The 17,049-nt window shown below is 42.8% G+C and overlaps 1 protein-coding gene across 1 annotated transcript; it reads left to right on the plus strand.

The window, feature by feature from the left end:
• The first annotated feature begins 989 nt into the window (after positions 1-989).
• On the plus strand, positions 990-11,891 carry SLFN14 (schlafen family member 14). The gene is made up of 5 exons (XM_027519061.1): positions 990-1,101; positions 2,923-3,989; positions 5,657-5,785; positions 7,512-8,226; positions 10,711-11,891. The coding sequence occupies exons 2-5, from the start codon at positions 2,936-2,938 to the stop codon at positions 11,543-11,545; spliced, it is 2,733 nt and encodes a 910-aa protein (XP_027374862.1). The 5' UTR covers positions 990-1,101; positions 2,923-2,935; the 3' UTR covers positions 11,546-11,891.
• Positions 11,892-17,049: the final 5,158 nt, after the last annotated feature.

Below are 17,049 nucleotides of genomic sequence, written 5' to 3' on the forward strand. Positions count from 1 at the left end.
CCATGGACTAGTCCATGGACTTCTCCAGGCCAGAGTACTGGAATGGGTAGCCTTTCCCTTCACCAGGAGATCTTCCCAACCCAGGATCAAACCCAGGTCTCCCACATTTCGGGCAGATTCTTTCCCAGCTGACCCACAAGGGAAGCCCAAGAATACTGGGGTGGGTAGCCTATCCCTTCTCCAGCAGATCTTCCCAACCCAGGAATCGAACCAGGGTCTCCTGCATTGCAGGCGGATTCTTTACCCACTGAGCTGTCAGGGAAGCCCTTGTAAGTTAACATTTATAGGTCCATCCCCATCATCACCATCAATAATTGGTGGCCGTCAGTCAGCCCTCTATAAGAAACTTGATTCAGTTTAACCAGCATCCCCAAATGAGATAACTGTCTCTTATCTGTTTATTTTTTTCATTTAATTGTTTTGTAAATTATAAAAATGATTGACATTTATTGTAGACCATTTAGAAAATACAGAAAAGTCAAAAAAAAAAAAAAAAAAGGAAAGGAAAAGAAATTTGATGAGAAGTCATCTGTAATCCTCTCACCCAGGATAGCCAAACCTTCATCAATGAGCATTTTTCTAGAAAGGGTCTTGTGTTTAACAAAGAGGAAGAATAGGAAAAATAGAATAAAAGTAAGAAGAACAGAATAAGCAATTTGGAAGGTGATAAAATAGACTAATATTGTTCATAATGGATATGTACAGGGCAGCTTAATTTAAAATAAATATAGAGCTTTGAAATGAAATTAACTATGACAGAAGCTGCTTGTACGATGTATGAAAAAAGACATTCAGCCTCTCGGAGGTGGGATGTTTTAGCTTTGGCCCTGCACTTGAAAACCCCTGAATTTTCCCATTACTCCTTCATTTACTCCCAGAGGTCAGACTGTGGCCTGCCAATCTGCCCTGTCATGGACTTTTCTTGACTCTTTATCAGCCTTTCTCAGTGGGTCAATGTTGCGAAGTCTTGGGGAGTCTGGCAGAGTTCCTGCTCCTCCCAGGCTGATATCAGAAGGCAACAGGGGCTGTGAGAGAAGGCAAACATTCAGACCAAACCCCGATGTGGAACTGAAACAGCAAGAGGAAAAGCAAGGGCATCAGGTAAAAAAACAAAAATTTTTTTTAATCTCATCCATCTCATCTCAGCTTATGTCTGAGGGCATAAAGAACTTAATAAAATTATAGCTCAGGAGAATCTGGTAAAGGAAGACGAGAGAGAAATCTGGGGACATGTGGAGCAGATAGATGTTCATCTGGAGCTAGACTCTCAGACCACTTTGTATCTATCACGGTTGTTATCAGCATTCAAGTAACATCCGTGAGAGTATAGTTCTTCTAGTTTAAAAGCAAGTAGATTTGTTTTAGTCCCAGCATGCAGAAGTTATAGGAAGACAGAATATAGCTAAAAATAAGCAAGTATATATAACAGAGCTGTCAGAAAATAGAAGGGGACTAATTTGAGAGACAATGAGTTGTGTTATTGGAGGTGTTCAAGCAGTTACTGGAAAGAAATTTGTTGGGAGTTGTGAATATTATAGAGAGTATTTAAGAACCAGATTGATGGTTAAAATGGTCTTTAAAGTCCCTTCCAACACTTCTGTGATTCTATGATATGAATAGAATCTTACCAGAAATTTCTCTAAGAGCCAGACATTTACATTTGTGTATAAATGGTCACCTATGAAAAAAACAACTCATCGGGTTGATTCTGGTTTGCTTGGAGGAAGTGAGAAAGCAACCAAGAGTAAACTAATGGCAGGGGAGGGGACCCAGCTTGCTGGATGCCTGCTTTCTTACCCTCTTGGTGGATATAAACAACACCCACATGGCCTCTGCTTAGCAGAGATCACACAGAGGGAAAAAAAACAAAAAAACAAAAACCAACTGGGCTCTCTTCTTCTAGAGGAAGAATTTTGGTTTGGGTTAGTAAATATTTTATTTTGCAATTAACAAAAACAAAGGAGGGGACATTTCTGTAACATCTGCTTCTGGGGTGCTAACTTCAATTTAGGTGGCTGTTTTCTGATCTGGGAAACAAAAGGAGGTTGACCACAATTTAGTAACTATGTTTCAAAGGCTCATGTCCATTCCCAGGTCTTAGAGGTTCCCACAGGCAGAACTACTAGGAAGCAAGGAAAATTGTTCCTACATCACACTGTACAAGAAATGTACTTTTAGAAGAATGTCTGAAGAGCTTGAAAGATTTCTGCATTTGGTGTCAGTTGGCATTCTTTCGGGAGTAGAATAAAGTGTTTTTAAATGTATAAAATAGCACATCGAGAATACCAAGTTTTATGTTTGTTTTTATAACTAGATCTTGTACATCACATATACTCCAAAGCTATATTCTCTTGGTTCTCCATTGTCTTCTTTCCCCTTTGAATTGTAAATAGGAGCGTTTTCTGATGGCAACCACTTCTGTAAAATTTGTTTAGCTCCTGTAACAATCCATGCCCTTTATATCTGGGCTCACTGTTGATGCTTCCTGATTTTAAATGAAAAATAGCTAAAATTTTCAACAATACATTTTTTTCCTTTATGGTTGAATATTAAGCGTTTAGTTTATGCCCAATCATGCTGGGAAGCCTAAGGTCTTGACAAAGTTGGGAGAAAACAGTGAAATCTGACCTAGAAGGGTGGGATAGGGGGATGGGAAGGAGGCTCAAGAGGGGAGGGAATATATGTATATATGTAGCCGATTCATGTGGTTGTAAAACAGAAACTAACACAACACTGTAAAGCAATTATACCCCAATTAAAAAACAGTGATATCAAAGATGATTTCCAACACTAAAATCTATGTCCAATAATTTACAGCTTTGAAGAAAAGTTTATAATTTACGGAATTCATGTTAATATTGAAACAACATTTCTATCCGAATTATTTATTGGAACCTGTTTCTGTTATTGTTTGTGGTGCAGAAGGGCTGCTGAGATGGACAGCCTCAAGATGGAGACGGAAATGCTTTATCCTGAGATAACCGTAGACGTGGGCAGAGTCACTTTTGGAGAGGAAAACAGGAAGAGGATGACCAATAGCTATTTGAAAAGAACTGAGAATTCTAGAATCATCCAAGCAACGTGTGCACTGTTAAATTCTGGAGGGGGTGTGATCAAAGCAGAGATTGAGGATAAAACTTACAGTTACCGATGCCACGGACTGGGACATGATCTGGAAACTTCTTTTCAGAAACTCTTCCCTTCAGGTTCACAGAAATACCTTGACTACATGCAGCAGGGACACAATCTTATGATTTTTGTGAAGTCATGGTGCCCAGATATTTTCAGCCTAAGGATCTGCAGCTTGCGCTCCAATTTATATCAGAGAGCTGTGACTTCCACCATCAACTTGAGTGCCCACAGCGCCCTGGAGCTCCTCCGAGAGAAACAGTCTAGAACCCAGAGAGGAAGATCAACGATGCAGGAGCTACATTCTCAGAAAGCTCTGGATAGATACATGCAGGAAGAGGAAGACATGAGGATGAGTGCCTCAGAATTTGTTAAAAAGGATAAGCTCATGTATAAGGAGAAACTCAACTTCACTGAGTCCACACACGTCGAGTTTAAAAGGTTCACCACCAAAAAGATCATTCCTCGGACTAAAGAAATGCTGCCTCATTATGTCTCTGCATTTGCCAACACCCACGGGGGATACCTAATTATCGGGGTGGATGATAAGAGCAAAGAAGTGTTTGGATGTCAGGGAGAAAAAGTGAACCCTGACTTACTAAAAAGAGAAATAGAAAACTGCATAGAAAAATTGCCTACATTCCACTTCTGCTGTGAGAAGCCGAAGGTGAACTTCACTACCAAAATCTTAAATGTATACCAAAGAGATGTCCTGTACGGTCATGTCTGTGTGGTCCACGTGGAGCCCTTCTGCTGTGTAGTATTCACAGAAGCCCCGGATTCCTGGATCATCAGGGACAATTCTGTCACGAGGCTGTCGGCTGAGCAGTGGGTAACCATGATGCTGGATATTCAATCAGGTAAAGCAGAAGAGAAACCATTGTTCAATCAGGAGGCAGAAACTTCTGTCTTCATTTGGTTATTTGTCCAGGTAAAGAATGGGGCTTCCCTGGTGGATCAGCCGTAAAGAATCCACCTGCCAATTCAGGAGACGCAGGTTTGATCCCTGGATTGGGAAGATCCCCTGGAGAAGGAAATGGCAACCCACTCCAGTATTCTTGCCTGGGAATCCCATGGACAGAGGAGCTTGGCGGGCTACCATCCATGCCATGGGGTAGCAGAAGAGTTGGAAATAACTTAGTGACTAAACAACAAGGAAAAAAGAACAGAAATCTGCTTTTGCTTACAAATCTTCTCCTATTTAAGAGTGATTTTCTATATTTTTAGTTACAAAGACTCAGAATATGAACTGTGTGAAGTCAAGAAAAGCCTGTATGCCATCAGCCATGAATTTGTGAAAGTTCCTTTTTTATTTTTCCTTTAAGCTTTTTAAAATAACATTCTTTTCTTAAAAGTTAACATGTGGGTAATAGGAAACCAAAAAATACAAGAAGCGAAAACCAAAGTCATTCATAATCACAAGCAGTTTACCATTTGATGTATCCTTTTAGGTCTCATTTTTATACGCTGTAAAGGTCTGCTGAAACAAATTTGCAGGCTGACATTCCTACTCTACAACTTTCATTTATAGTCTTTCTAAAGGTGATATTTTAGAGAAACGCTGTTTAAGAATAGCTCTCCACTAATTCTTTCAAGGGAAACTTGTTGACAAATTTGAATTGCTTCAGTAAAATTAGGAGCCCATACCTTGAACCATTCTCAGGGCTGGGGGCACCACCAAGTGGAGAAAAACTAAAAACTTATGCAAAAGGAGGTGCTGGGGAAGGGGGTGTGGGAGGAGGACTTTGTGTTTTCACTTCTTTTCAGTTTTGCTAAGCATCAGTCCTGGTGATTTCAGATCAGCCCATAAAAGACTTATAGGCTGAATGAAGTTTATCGATTTGCCTCCAGGGTCATTTAGTTCCAGATTTTGTAAAAAGAAGCTTGGATCAAGACTTGAGTGATGTTATTGGACTATGCTTTTTCTTATCTTAAATTAGAGTTTACTTCACAGACACACACACCAAACTAGAGATTCTACCACTTCTTATTCTTCTAAACTTGGCAGGGGTGGGGGGGGGGGACCTTTAACAACTATCACAACATAAAAAAAATTACTGTGCTTATTTTAAAAAAATTTTTTAGGCTTGCTGGACCTTAGTTCCCTGGCCAGGGACTGAACCCATATCCCCAGCATTGGAGGCAGAGTCCTAACCACTGGACTACCAAGGAAATCCTGTGGTTACTTTTTCTGCCATCCCATCACCACCACTACTAGAAACCTTTTCTCTTTAGAGGTGACCTGGAACCAGAATATTAGAATTGGAAAGAACCGCAGGGACCACCTGCTCACCCTTACAGGATAGAGAGGAGAAATGACTTGCCTGAGATGAGTCACAGGTGACTTAGAAGATGCATGGCCCTGCAGGAATCCCAGACCTCCTTCCTAACACGCATGAACTGTTGACAGCGTAGGAAGAGTGAGGGCAGCCCAGGCACGACACATGTCATGCGTCAACTGTAGGAAGAGCAATAGAAAAGTTCTTTATCACCTAAAATGATGCTTTGTGGGCTTTTTTCTTTTTAGTTCCTTCCAATTTGGAGGCTGACCACAGCCTTCACCTGATTTCATCAGCTTCGTCTCCCCTAAGAAGCCTGTCATATCCCATCAAAGTCCTAGAATTTAAGGAGGCTCTCCAACAGCACCTGTTTCCAGGTATTCCTTCCTGATTTCAGCTGAGGGGACAATTTATTTCCTAAAATTAAGTCGCCGGTGGGGGGTGGTTGGTAGCAATTCATTCCAGACTTCCTCCTTGGAGAAGGTCAGATGTAGGCTCAGCAGACACAATGGTCCTGAACTAATACACATAGTGAACTCTTGTTTTCAGTCATTAAATCCACCCTATACGTCTGTGTACCTTTGGGCTTCCAGTCACAGATAGCTCTTTTTTTCCCTCCAAATATGAGAGAATAAATTTGAGAGAACTGCCCCCCTGGCTTTCCAAGGCAAAAGGAAGTGAGCCATGGGGTCACCTGGACGCTTCCAGGCGAGAGTCCAGGCAGAGTCTAAGGCAGAGTTTCTCAATCTCGACCCTTTTGACATTTGGATTAGATAATTCTTTTTTTATTAATATTTTATTTTTAATCGGAGGATAATTGCTTTACAATATTGTGTTAGTTTCTGCCATACATGAACATGAATCAGCCATAGGTATACACATGTCCCCTCCCTCTTGAACCTCCCTCCCACCTCCACCCCATCCCACCCCTCTAGGTTGCCACCAAAGCACTGGGTTTGAGCTCTCTGCATCCCTCAGAAAATTCCCACTGACTCTCTATTTTACATCTGGTTTGAGGGAGGCTGCCCTGAGAACTGGGGAAGGCAATGGCAACCCACTCCAGTATTCTTGCCTGGAAAATCCCATGGACACAGCAGCCTGGTAGGCTGCAGTCCATGGGGTCGCTGGGAGTCGGACACGACTGAGCGACTTCACTTTCACTTTTCACTTTCATGCATTGGAGAAGGAAATGGCAACCCACTCCAGTGTTCTTGCCTGGAGAATCCCAGGGACGGGGGAGCCTGGTGGGCTGCCGTCTATGGGGTTGCACAGAGTCGGACACGACTGAAGCGACTTAGCAGCAGTAACAGCAGCAGCAGCAGCCCTGAGAATGGTAGGAAGTTTAGCAGCATTCCTGGCCTCTAGCCACTAGATGGCAGTAGCACCTCTCCAGCTAATAAAAGTCAAACCATTTTGACAGTCCCAAATACCCTGCTGCTGCTGCTGCTAAGTCGCTTCAGTCGTGTCCAGCTCTGTGCAACCCCATAGACGGCAGCCCACCAGGCTCCCCCGTCCCTGGGATTCTCCAGGCAAGAACACTGGAGTGGGTTGCCATTTCCTTCTCCAATGCATGAAAGTGAAAAGTGAAAGTGAAGACGCTCAGTTGTGCCCGACTCTTAGCGACCCCATGGACTGCAGCCTACCAGGCTGCTGCGTCCATGGGATTTTCCAGGCAAGAGTACTGGAGTGGGGTGCCATTGCCAAATGCCATATTGGGGGCAAACTTGCCACAGGTTAAGAATCATTGTTCCAAAAGGAAAGTTCTTAGTTTCCCCAAAGCATCAGTTTTCTTTCTCCCTCTCTCTCTCTCACACACACCCTTAACAAGAAGTACCTTCCTAGAGTTACTGGGTCGTTTAGGGTTGAGGACAGAGTGCTAGAAGGCTGCTCTGTGAAGACCCCTTCCTGATTGCCCTTCCCTGCATGAGAACTGTCAGAAACAGGGACTTCACAGCCCTGGCCTATGAAGAGGAGGTGCTTTATTTGGAGATAAGGAAACTTGTCCTAGCCACAGTTCTATGGCTAGGCTTACTTCATTATGAGGTCGCAGGAATATTTAAATGTCTTAGAAATCTTAGTAACCTCTATTCCTTGAATTTTCAGTGACACCGGAAAAGATTCAATTTAAACCAGAATCCCTCTGTAAGAAGCTCTTCTCAGATCATAAAGGACTGGAGGAATTAATGAAGACACAGATATATCCTTGTTCTCAGGGGTTTGTGATAGTTTCCAGAAGCTGGGCGAGTGATGTCGGCTTAAGGAAGGAGCAGTATGTCCTGTGTGATGCTCTCCTAATAGCGGTGAATAGCCCCCCGGTACTCTATACAATCTTAACAGACTCCACGTGGACTGGGGGGCTGGTGTATGCCCAGAACACTGCTCGTCAGTTAAAGCAGAAACTGGGAACTGTTGGTGGTTACACGGGGAAAGTGTGTGTCATTCCGAGGCTGGTGCACCTGCCTGGCGCACAGCGCAAACCCAGCGAAATCACCTTGCGCTATCCCCAACCCTACAGGCTTGCTGACGAGGATGAAATGGAAAAACTGTTGCAGGCACTTATCACGGTCTCGCTGTGCTCTCGATCCCTTCTGAGCGACCAACTGGGCTGTGAATTTTCCAATTTGCTCGTAGCGGAGCAGTGTGAGTTACTTTCACAGAGCCTTCAGGAGACACGAGAACTGTTCGTCCACTGCTTTCCAGGAACCAGAAAGACAGCACTGGCCATAAAGATCATGGAGAAAATTAAGGACTTGTTCCACTGCAAGTCCAAGGAGATCCTCTATGTTTGCGAAAGTGATGCCTTAAAGGATTTTGTGACGTAAGAACTTCACTAACTAAACACGATAAATGCAGTTAGTCAGTCTTTCAACAGCATTGCACCAGTAATGCGTCTTTAGTGTAAGATTGTGCAATGCCTTTGATGCATACAGGCAAGAGCCCAAACTATGTATACATTTGCAAGTGATCAAGCAGCTGAGCTAGAAAAGACCACTTTGTAGTGTTCATGCTTAAACATCTCATTATCAATTAGCCACATAGGCATAACTTTCAATTTATAGAACTAGAAACATTTTTCCCCACAGTCTATGGCCTCAAACTTAAGAAAGGCTGAAACGAATCCATCTTGCTTCACATATGCTTTCTGCTTGATATTTAATGTTTTAATAGGGTGTTTATATGCTTTCATAGGATATTTCAGTCAATTAGACATTCTACCTAACACGAACTTGATTTTAAATACCGTTTGATTTCATTTATAAAATATTTTTATGTGTTTGACTTGTTCTGATTCAATCATTTTAGAAACCATGCACATTTGCTTCTGATTTAAATTTTTAGCTTTCAATTTAGTAAAAGAAATTGGATGTTATTCAATCCAGCGAATGAGGGCTTTTAGTTTTTGGTTTGCTTGACTTATTTATCAAGCTAATCTTTTGTGAGCACCATTTGTATGCTAGGTGCAGTGTACATTTAGTGTTTAGAGGAGGAAAATACATTGAAGACCTTGCCATAAAGCCCAGTAAGAGAGACAAAGAGAAAAATAATCAATGGTAATGTATAATTAGTGTAATAGTAAAGATGTGCTTAAACTTAGCTTAAGCTGTAGTTTGGTCAGCAAATACTCTCCAATGAAGGACATCCTGACTTCTTTTTTAAGAAGTCAGTAGGAGAAGTGCAATAATTGGGGGCTTTTTGGGCAAGGGACACAGCAAGTAGAAAGGCATGGAGATGAATCAGAATGGTAGGTCTGCCTGGAGCAGTGAGGAGCTGTGGGTGTGTGACAAATGATGAAGTTGGAAAGGAGGCAGATGGCAGATAATGAAGGATCTTGTAAACTGTGCTGAAGCTATGTTCTTTCTTATGCTTTATAGGTAAGTTTTAAGAGAACCCCAGTCAAAAGCCAAGTTAAATCCAACAAATATCGATGAGCACAATGTGAGGGGGATACAGAGATGGCTAAGACTCAGCGCTTTTCTTCAAGAAGTCTACACTGTCCAAACTGGAAGGAAAGAACTTGAATAGTTGTGACTCAGGGGTTTGTGATTCTGGACAAAGGGATTAAAGCCCCAGGGACTGCACGTGCAAAATCAGGAAATCTGTAGGGATGGGTGATATGACTTGAATCTAAATTAGAGGAGGCAATAAACAACTAAAAATTTTTAAGTACATATATGCATGTATATCTATTTATATGCTAAAATATACTATAAATGAAAATTGAGCTAAGTAAGTAGGATGGTAGCTCCACAGAGGCATAGCCCTGTAGACTTGGTACCCTACCTGACATCCTGACATGTCATGGAACTCAGCAACCTCTTGATGCTTTCCTAACCAAAATCTAGAGAGGCTTCTGGCATTGTACTAAAAATAAGTGGGGAAGGAGGATTTTCTTTAGAGGAACTTATAGGAGCCCATATTTCTTTTTCATATGAACATTATGATATGCCTCTAGGTGACTGCTCACCAGCTCTAAAAAAGATAGAAAGTAAAGAAATAGTATTAACAAGTGTAAATTCATTTTGAGATTTCCCTTAGGTATAAGGAATTTGTCTTTAGGGATTGTTAAGCAGTAGAAAGGGACTGTAGTAGAAATAACAAAATCTTCTGAGTTCATTTCAAAAGTCTCACATGCTGATTTAACTTGATAACTCCAAGGATTAGGGTTTGCAATTATGTGTTCTGTCAGGTGGGCTTCCTAGGTATAAAGAATCTGTCTGCCAAGCAGGAAACACGAGTTTGACTCCTGGGTCAGGAAGATCCCCTGAAAAAGGAAACGGCAACCCACTCCAATATTCTTGCCTGGAAATCCCATGGACAGAGGGGCCCAGCAGTCTATAGTCCGTGGGGTCGCGAAAGAGCTGGATGTGACTTAGCGACTGTGTGTGCATGCTAAGTCACTTCAGTCGTGTCCAACTCCATGAGACCCTATGGACTATAGCCCACTAGGCTCCTCTGTCCAAAGGATTCTCCAGGCGAGAATACTGGAGGGGATTGCCATGCCCTCCTCCAGGGGATCTTTCCCGACCCAGGGATGGAACCCCCCATCTCCTACATCTCCTGTATTGGCAGCCAGGTTCTTTAGCACCAGCGCCACCTGGGAAGCCTGACTTAGCGACTAAACGACAGCAAATGGTGTCAGGAGCCTTGTAAGAAGAGCATTTTTGTAGTATTCAGGACACTGCTGAATCAGTGAATCAGCTTCCGGTGAATCAGTCTCTAATGCCAATCCAGAGAGTCATAAATGCATGGTGTTCCTTTTATTTGTATGCCTGAAGCCCTGTTCTCTCCTTCATCCTTACAGCCAGCAAACGACCTGCCGAGCTGTGACCCGGAAAACCTTCATGGGAGGGGAGTTCCCAAAGGTCAAGCACATAGTGATGGATGAAACTGAGCATTTCTGCAGTAAATATGGTGACTGGTACATGAAGGCCAAGAGCATCACCCACCCAAAGGTGAGGGGTGCTGGAAGTGGAAACCCACACCACGGGATTCTCTGGCTTTTCCTGGACCCTTTCCAAGTCCATCATGGAGGTGGCAACGGCCTTCCGCCTCCATCTGCTCAATTTCCTCGGAAAACAATCACCAACGGGATCCACTGTGCTCTGGAAATAGCGATGCTCATGAAAGAAGAAATGAAGAGGCTCAAGGAAAATCCTCACCCCAGCGTGTCTCCAGACACACTGGCGGCATTCAGGGAAGCTTCGTATGAGGAAGCAATGCGTGCCCAGGCTTTGCCTGGGGTGTGTGAGATAGAGACCAACCTGACCACAGAAGAAATCGCGAGACACGTGGCAGAAAGATGTCACCACCTGTTCCAGTGTGGCTATCTGCCCAGAGACATAGCAATTCTGTGCAGGAGAGCAGAGGACAGAGGACGCTATGAGCTTGCACTGCTAAGAGCGATGGAATTATTTGAGACCTGCGGAGCCACAAAGGTTGTGTTCAGCCAGGCCTCTGGTGTTCTGGACGGTCACATTGTTTTAGACAGTATTCAGCAGTTTTCAGGCCTGGAGAGGAATATTGTGTTTGGGCTCAGTCCAGAGTATGCCCTGTCAGAGGAAGTTCATAAGCTCTGTTTTGCCTCGAAAGCCATCAAACACCTCTACCTGCTTTATGAAAAGAAGGCAACCTTCTGAAAATTATTTCAAACAGTATAGGAAGGGACAGAGAGCAGAGTCTCCCTGCTCCCCAGCAGGTGGCAGCTTCGCCCTTTCATGTGCCACAAGCGAGGAGGTCAAGGGTCAGTCAGAATTGCATGGAGCCACAGAACTGCCTCCTGGCACTGGGCCTCCGGGTCTATTTGCGGTGTCACTGGTTTTTCCCACTCCTCTCCACCTCTTCCCTGGGATTTATGATGGGTCCCTTGCCTCTGGGTTTTCTAATCCAATCCAGCTTTCATCTTGTCCAGCCACAGAAAAGTGAAAGTGAAAGTGAAGTCGCTCAGTCGTGTGCGACTCTTTGCGACCCCATGGACTGTAGCCTACGAGACTCCTCCATCCATGGAATTTTCCAGGCAAGAGAACTGGAGTGGGTTGCCATTTCTTTCTCCAGGGGATCCTCCCGACCCAGGGATCGAATCCGTTTCTCCCGCATTGCAAGCAAACGCTTTTATCACCTGAGCCACCAGGGAAGCCACCAGTCACAGAGGTGCTCCTCAAATACAGAACTGATTTTGTGACATCCCTGCTAATGTATCTCCAGGGAGTCCCTGAAGTCTTCAAGCCAAACTAACTTTCAGGGCTTCTCAGGATAACACTCTAATTTACACTTCTAACGCATCCTTCATTTTAAGTCCGTCTCCCAGTGTTTCTAACCCACCCCCACCTCACTGGCTTATTTTGGAGGTGGAGTAGGGTGCCCTCCAAGCATAAGTCCAGGAGAAAGTGTAGATATATGCTTTTGGCTATCATTTCAGATAAAGCCCATCAGCTTTCCAAGAGACAGGAGAGCAGGTGGGTGGGCTTAGAAAAGTGCTCTTAGCTGCCTCTCTGAACTGCTTGGGTCACCAAGGCAGCCAGTCTGAACCTGACAGTCGTCAGCTCTCCTTTCCCTGGATTGAACGGAAGAACCTTCCTCTGCCTCCTGTTGCTCCAACTACCTACTTCTGTTTGCCTTTCCTTGGGGGCTTCAGGGTACTTTTAGGTGGGGAAAAAAAATTTCACAATTAATTAGTTTTCTGTTTTCGTTTTTTGGGTTTATTTTTGGCTGCATCGATTCTCAGTTGCGTCATGCGGAATCCTTCACTGCAGTGCAATGGACTCTCTAGTTGTGGCCCACGGGCTCAGTAGTTGCAGGGTTTAGTTGCCCCAGAGAATGTGGGATCTTAGTTCCCAAACCAGGGATCGAACCCACATTTCCTGAAAGGCAGGTTCTTAACTACTGAACCACCAGGGAAGTCCCAGTTAATTCGTTTTTGATGAAGCAAGAGATACCAGTATGTTAACATTTGGAGAATTGAAGGTGTATGAATTCTCTACAAATAATTTAAAGAGTCAAAAATGGAGAAAGAATTGGGGGATGAAGAGAACAGGGGACTGCTAAATTTTAGTCATAAGCCTCAGGGCCATTTGACTTTTTGGACTTTAAACTGTTTGCATACATTGTATAATTTTTGATAAAATAATTTATTTTTAAAAAAGAATTAATTGCTATAAGGATTGCATTTGAGAGTCTTTGTCAGTACTATGCAGAGAGTTTGGTCAAACTTAAAGTAGAAGGCCTAATCCAGGGGTTCTCAACCTTGGCTGCTCTTTGTAACCCTCTGAGGAGTTTTAAAAAATATCAGGTACTTCCTTGGTGGTCCAGTGGATAAGACTCAAGCGCCCCCAATGCAGGGAGCCCAGGTTCGATCATCCCTGGTCAGCGAACTAGATCCTACTACATGCTGAAACTAATAGTTCATATGCTGCAACTTAGGATACTGCACGCCACAAGTGAGACAAGGTGCAGCCAAATAAATAAAAACATATAAATAAATAAATATTGAAAATAAACCAAAACAGTCATCAAGTCAGACATCAGACCAATTATGTCAGCATCTCTAGGCATGGGCTTGGACACTTAATAAAAGTTGTCCAAATGACTCCACTATGCCTCCAGGGCTGCGGACTCATGCACTCTTCCTTCTTCTGGTCTGTTCTTCCTGTCCCCAAATGTATGGGTGCACTTTTCTCTTCCCATTAGCCTATGAGCCCCATGAGAGTAAGGATGGCACTTACACATATTTAGTTCCCCCAAAGTAACTAGTAGAGTGCCTTGGATATGGCAGGTGCTCAGTAATTATTTATTGAATGGACTTGCTCCTTTCAGAAAATCAGAATCTACCAGAACAATGCTTCTAGTCAATAGAATGAATATCTGATTTTGGAGACTTCAAAGAGGTCAGTGTGGAGAATAATTAACACTGCCATAGTGAAGAATTTAAGAGAATAAAGGAATTTAAACCGTTTTTAGGCAAAGGTCCATGTTGATGGAAGTTTGTTAGATTTGAGTTTGAGATTAGGAATTGGTGGGGACTAAGAATAAATGGCTAACTTGAATGTACTTAGAAGTCTACATTTTTCTACAGACCCTTAATATAATAGATAAAACAAAACAGTTCATTTGGTCAAATAATATGCCTGCTGTGAGAAGCTTCTAAAACTTACTTTAATATAGAAAAGTAACACACATTGTAAATCAACTATACTCCAATTAAAAAAAAGGTAAGATAATTCTATTATGTAAGTCTGAGAACTAGAGAAATGCAAAATAAAAAGTTCTTATCAATTTGTTATCCAGGCAACATTTTTTTCAATTTTGCTTATTTATTTCTATTCTTTGTTGACTTGCAAAAAATATTTTTACATAGTTACTATGAAGTTACAGTCAACGTCATATGCGCGTGTGTGTTTTCCATGTAACCTTTTTGTGAGGCACTGCTGTAGCTTGTATGATTCGTCTCAAGACTTCCTCACTCCCTAGATCTACACCACGTGTGGTTCCTGACATTAGAGGTGGAGTATGTTTTCCACCCCCTTGATGTGGACTTGTCCATAGGACTTTATTCGGCCAGTGAGACGTTAGTAGTTGTGACGTGTACAGAGGCTTTACCCATCTCAGCGTTAGGTCTGCTCTCCTGAGCCTCTGCTACCATCCTGTAAAGATGATGTCTTGAGCAGCCCACTAGTCACGGAGGAATGAGCGATGTCACCTCAACTGATCAGCCAAGTTCCACTGATATGGCCTGGATCAGCCAAAATCCAGCTGACCTGCAAATGCAGAAGAAATAAAGATTTCCTGTATGACTGAGATTCTAAGTTTGTTTGCTTGGCAGCAGTAGCTGACTAATGCTGGCATTTCCCTATGTTGTAGCACCATCTTCAAAATGATCATTTTTCAATGGTTGTGTGATATCTCAGATTATATAGTAATCATCCTCCTAATGATTTGGGTGACTAGCAGTCTTACACTTTAAAATCAAGCCAAGCATATATTCTACTCAGGCATATGACCTTTTCTTTCCTTGGGATATGTATGGGTCCCCAGATATGAGATGATTGGATCAAAAAGACCTCGATAAAAGATTCGCTTTATTCATACTGGTTCTGATGGACAGTGCTTAAGTCAAAGTGAAGTGAAAGTGTTATAGATGTTCAGTCACGTCCAACTCTTTGTGGCCCCATGGACTATAGCCCAACCACATACCTTTGTCCATGGAATTCTCCAGGCGAGAATACTGGAGCGGGTTGCCATTACCTTCTCTAGGGGGTCTTTCTGACCCAGAGATCAAACCCAGGTCTCCTGCATTGCAGGCTGATTCTTTACAGTCTGAACCACTGGGGAAGCCGGTGAGTGCTTAGAAAATCCCCAGATCATTGTATGTAAACATGTACAGATCTGTTGCCTTAAACAAGAGAACAAAATGCTGACATCAGGTTTTGATGACAAAAGAGGCGTTGGCATCTCAGAAATAGGTGGCTCAGATTATTCTGACTATATGCAGAGTAAAACCAGGATCCATCGCCCTAACCCAGAACCTCAGAGGAAGAATGTAACTTGGAAAATTACAGATAGGAACATGAATTATGCAACCTTAACATTATATATAAATAAAAAAAAAATTCTGGTCACTTAAAATTGATGTTGGGTACTATCCCAGAGAAAAGAAAAGACAGGATACTTCTAAACATCAATAGGACTCTTAAAAAAAATGTTTTTGGCCATGCTGTGTGGCTTGTGGGATCTTAATTCCCTGACCAGAGATTGCACTCATGTCATGTGCAATGGACTCCTAACCACTGGACTGCCAGGGAATTCCAGATAGGAATTTTTTTTTTTTTTTTTTTTTTTGAAGAGAGACTCCGCCATGGAGAAACCCATGTAAGGAAAGAGGAAGAGTAGAGTAGTAAACTAGATTTCCTATGAAGCTGAGCTGCCCCAGTTTTGCCCAAGGTTTTGGAAAAGTTGAACATCAAATTATCTTCAAGAGGCTTCAATTTGAAATAAGCACAAGATTTACAATAACCATTTGTTACTATTTACTGAGATGTTATTATTGATACAACCAGCTACTATTTGCTAAGCCTTGGCATACATTCTGACAACTCTATGAGGTATATCATATACATATTCCAGTTTCATAGATGGTACAACTGAGGCACAGAGAATTTAACTTACTTAAAAGCACATGTCAAGGTATCCAAGCTGGATAAATAAAGCATTTAAAGAGAATCCTTGATTTAGTCATCTCAACTCTGAGAGCATAGAAATACTCTGAAGATACTCCCCAGAGGTGAGAATACTCAAGTTTGCTATCAGGATCCTCTGTCAAGCTGTCATCTCTAGAAAGCATTGGCCGCCACTGGAAGTGAAAACAGCTGAGTAGTCTCCACTGTTTCCTATACTCAATATCTGTCATTTCTCCCAGAGCCTCCTGATCATTCTGGAGAAACCTGAATTTCTTTTTCTGCAAAGCTCAGGGTCAGACTCAGGTCATATTCCTGACCTGTCCAAGATCAGGGACTCCTAACATGAACTGGCAAATCCCCTCTGAGACTGCTACATCTTGGCTTCTCATACTGCAAACTTGGAGGAGCTTCCTGGTGATTTTATGTAAAATTCCAATCCTTCTTCTTTCAAAGTCCCTTGATCAGGGGGGAGGGGGGGAGGATATATATATATATATGTCCTCATGACTGAGCACGCGAGCACAGTCATGTCCGGCTCTTTGTGACTCCATGGACTGTATCCTGCCAGACTCCTCTGTCCATAGAAATTTTCAGGCAAGAATACTGACGTGGGTTGCCATTTTCTCCTCCAGGAGATCTTCCCAACCCAGGGATCGAACCCATGTCTCCTGCATTGGCAGGTGGGTTCTTTTACCACTGCACCACCTGGGAAGCCCCATATATATATCCTGCATGCGTGTGTGCATGCATGCTAAGTCTCTTCAGTCATGTATGACTCTGTATGACCCTATGGGCTGTAGCTGCCAGGCTCCTCTGTCCAGGGATTGAACCCACCTCTTTTTTGTCTCCTGCATTGGCAGGCAGGTTCTTTACCTTTAATGCCATCTGGGAAGCCCTCTCTAATGACATTACAGAATGATTGAAAAGCAGAGAATAACAAAAGAAAATTCATCTCTGTTCCGACCACCGTA

Source organism: Bos indicus x Bos taurus, chromosome 19 (genome assembly GCF_003369695.1).
Source record: "Bos indicus x Bos taurus breed Angus x Brahman F1 hybrid chromosome 19, Bos_hybrid_MaternalHap_v2.0, whole genome shotgun sequence".
Lineage (NCBI taxonomy): Eukaryota > Metazoa > Chordata > Mammalia > Artiodactyla > Bovidae > Bos > Bos indicus x Bos taurus.

Coding starts and splice junctions, on each gene's coding strand:
- SLFN14 (XM_027519061.1), top strand. CDS start 2,936: ATGGACAGCCTCAAGATGGAGACGGAAATGCTTTATCCTGAGATAACC. Junction 3,990..5,656: donor GATGCTGGATATTCAATCAG/GTAAAGCAGAAG, acceptor TTTTCTTTTTAG/TTCCTTCCAATTTGGAGGCT. Junction 5,786..7,511: donor CCAACAGCACCTGTTTCCAG/GTATTCCTTCCT, acceptor TTGAATTTTCAG/TGACACCGGAAAAGATTCAA.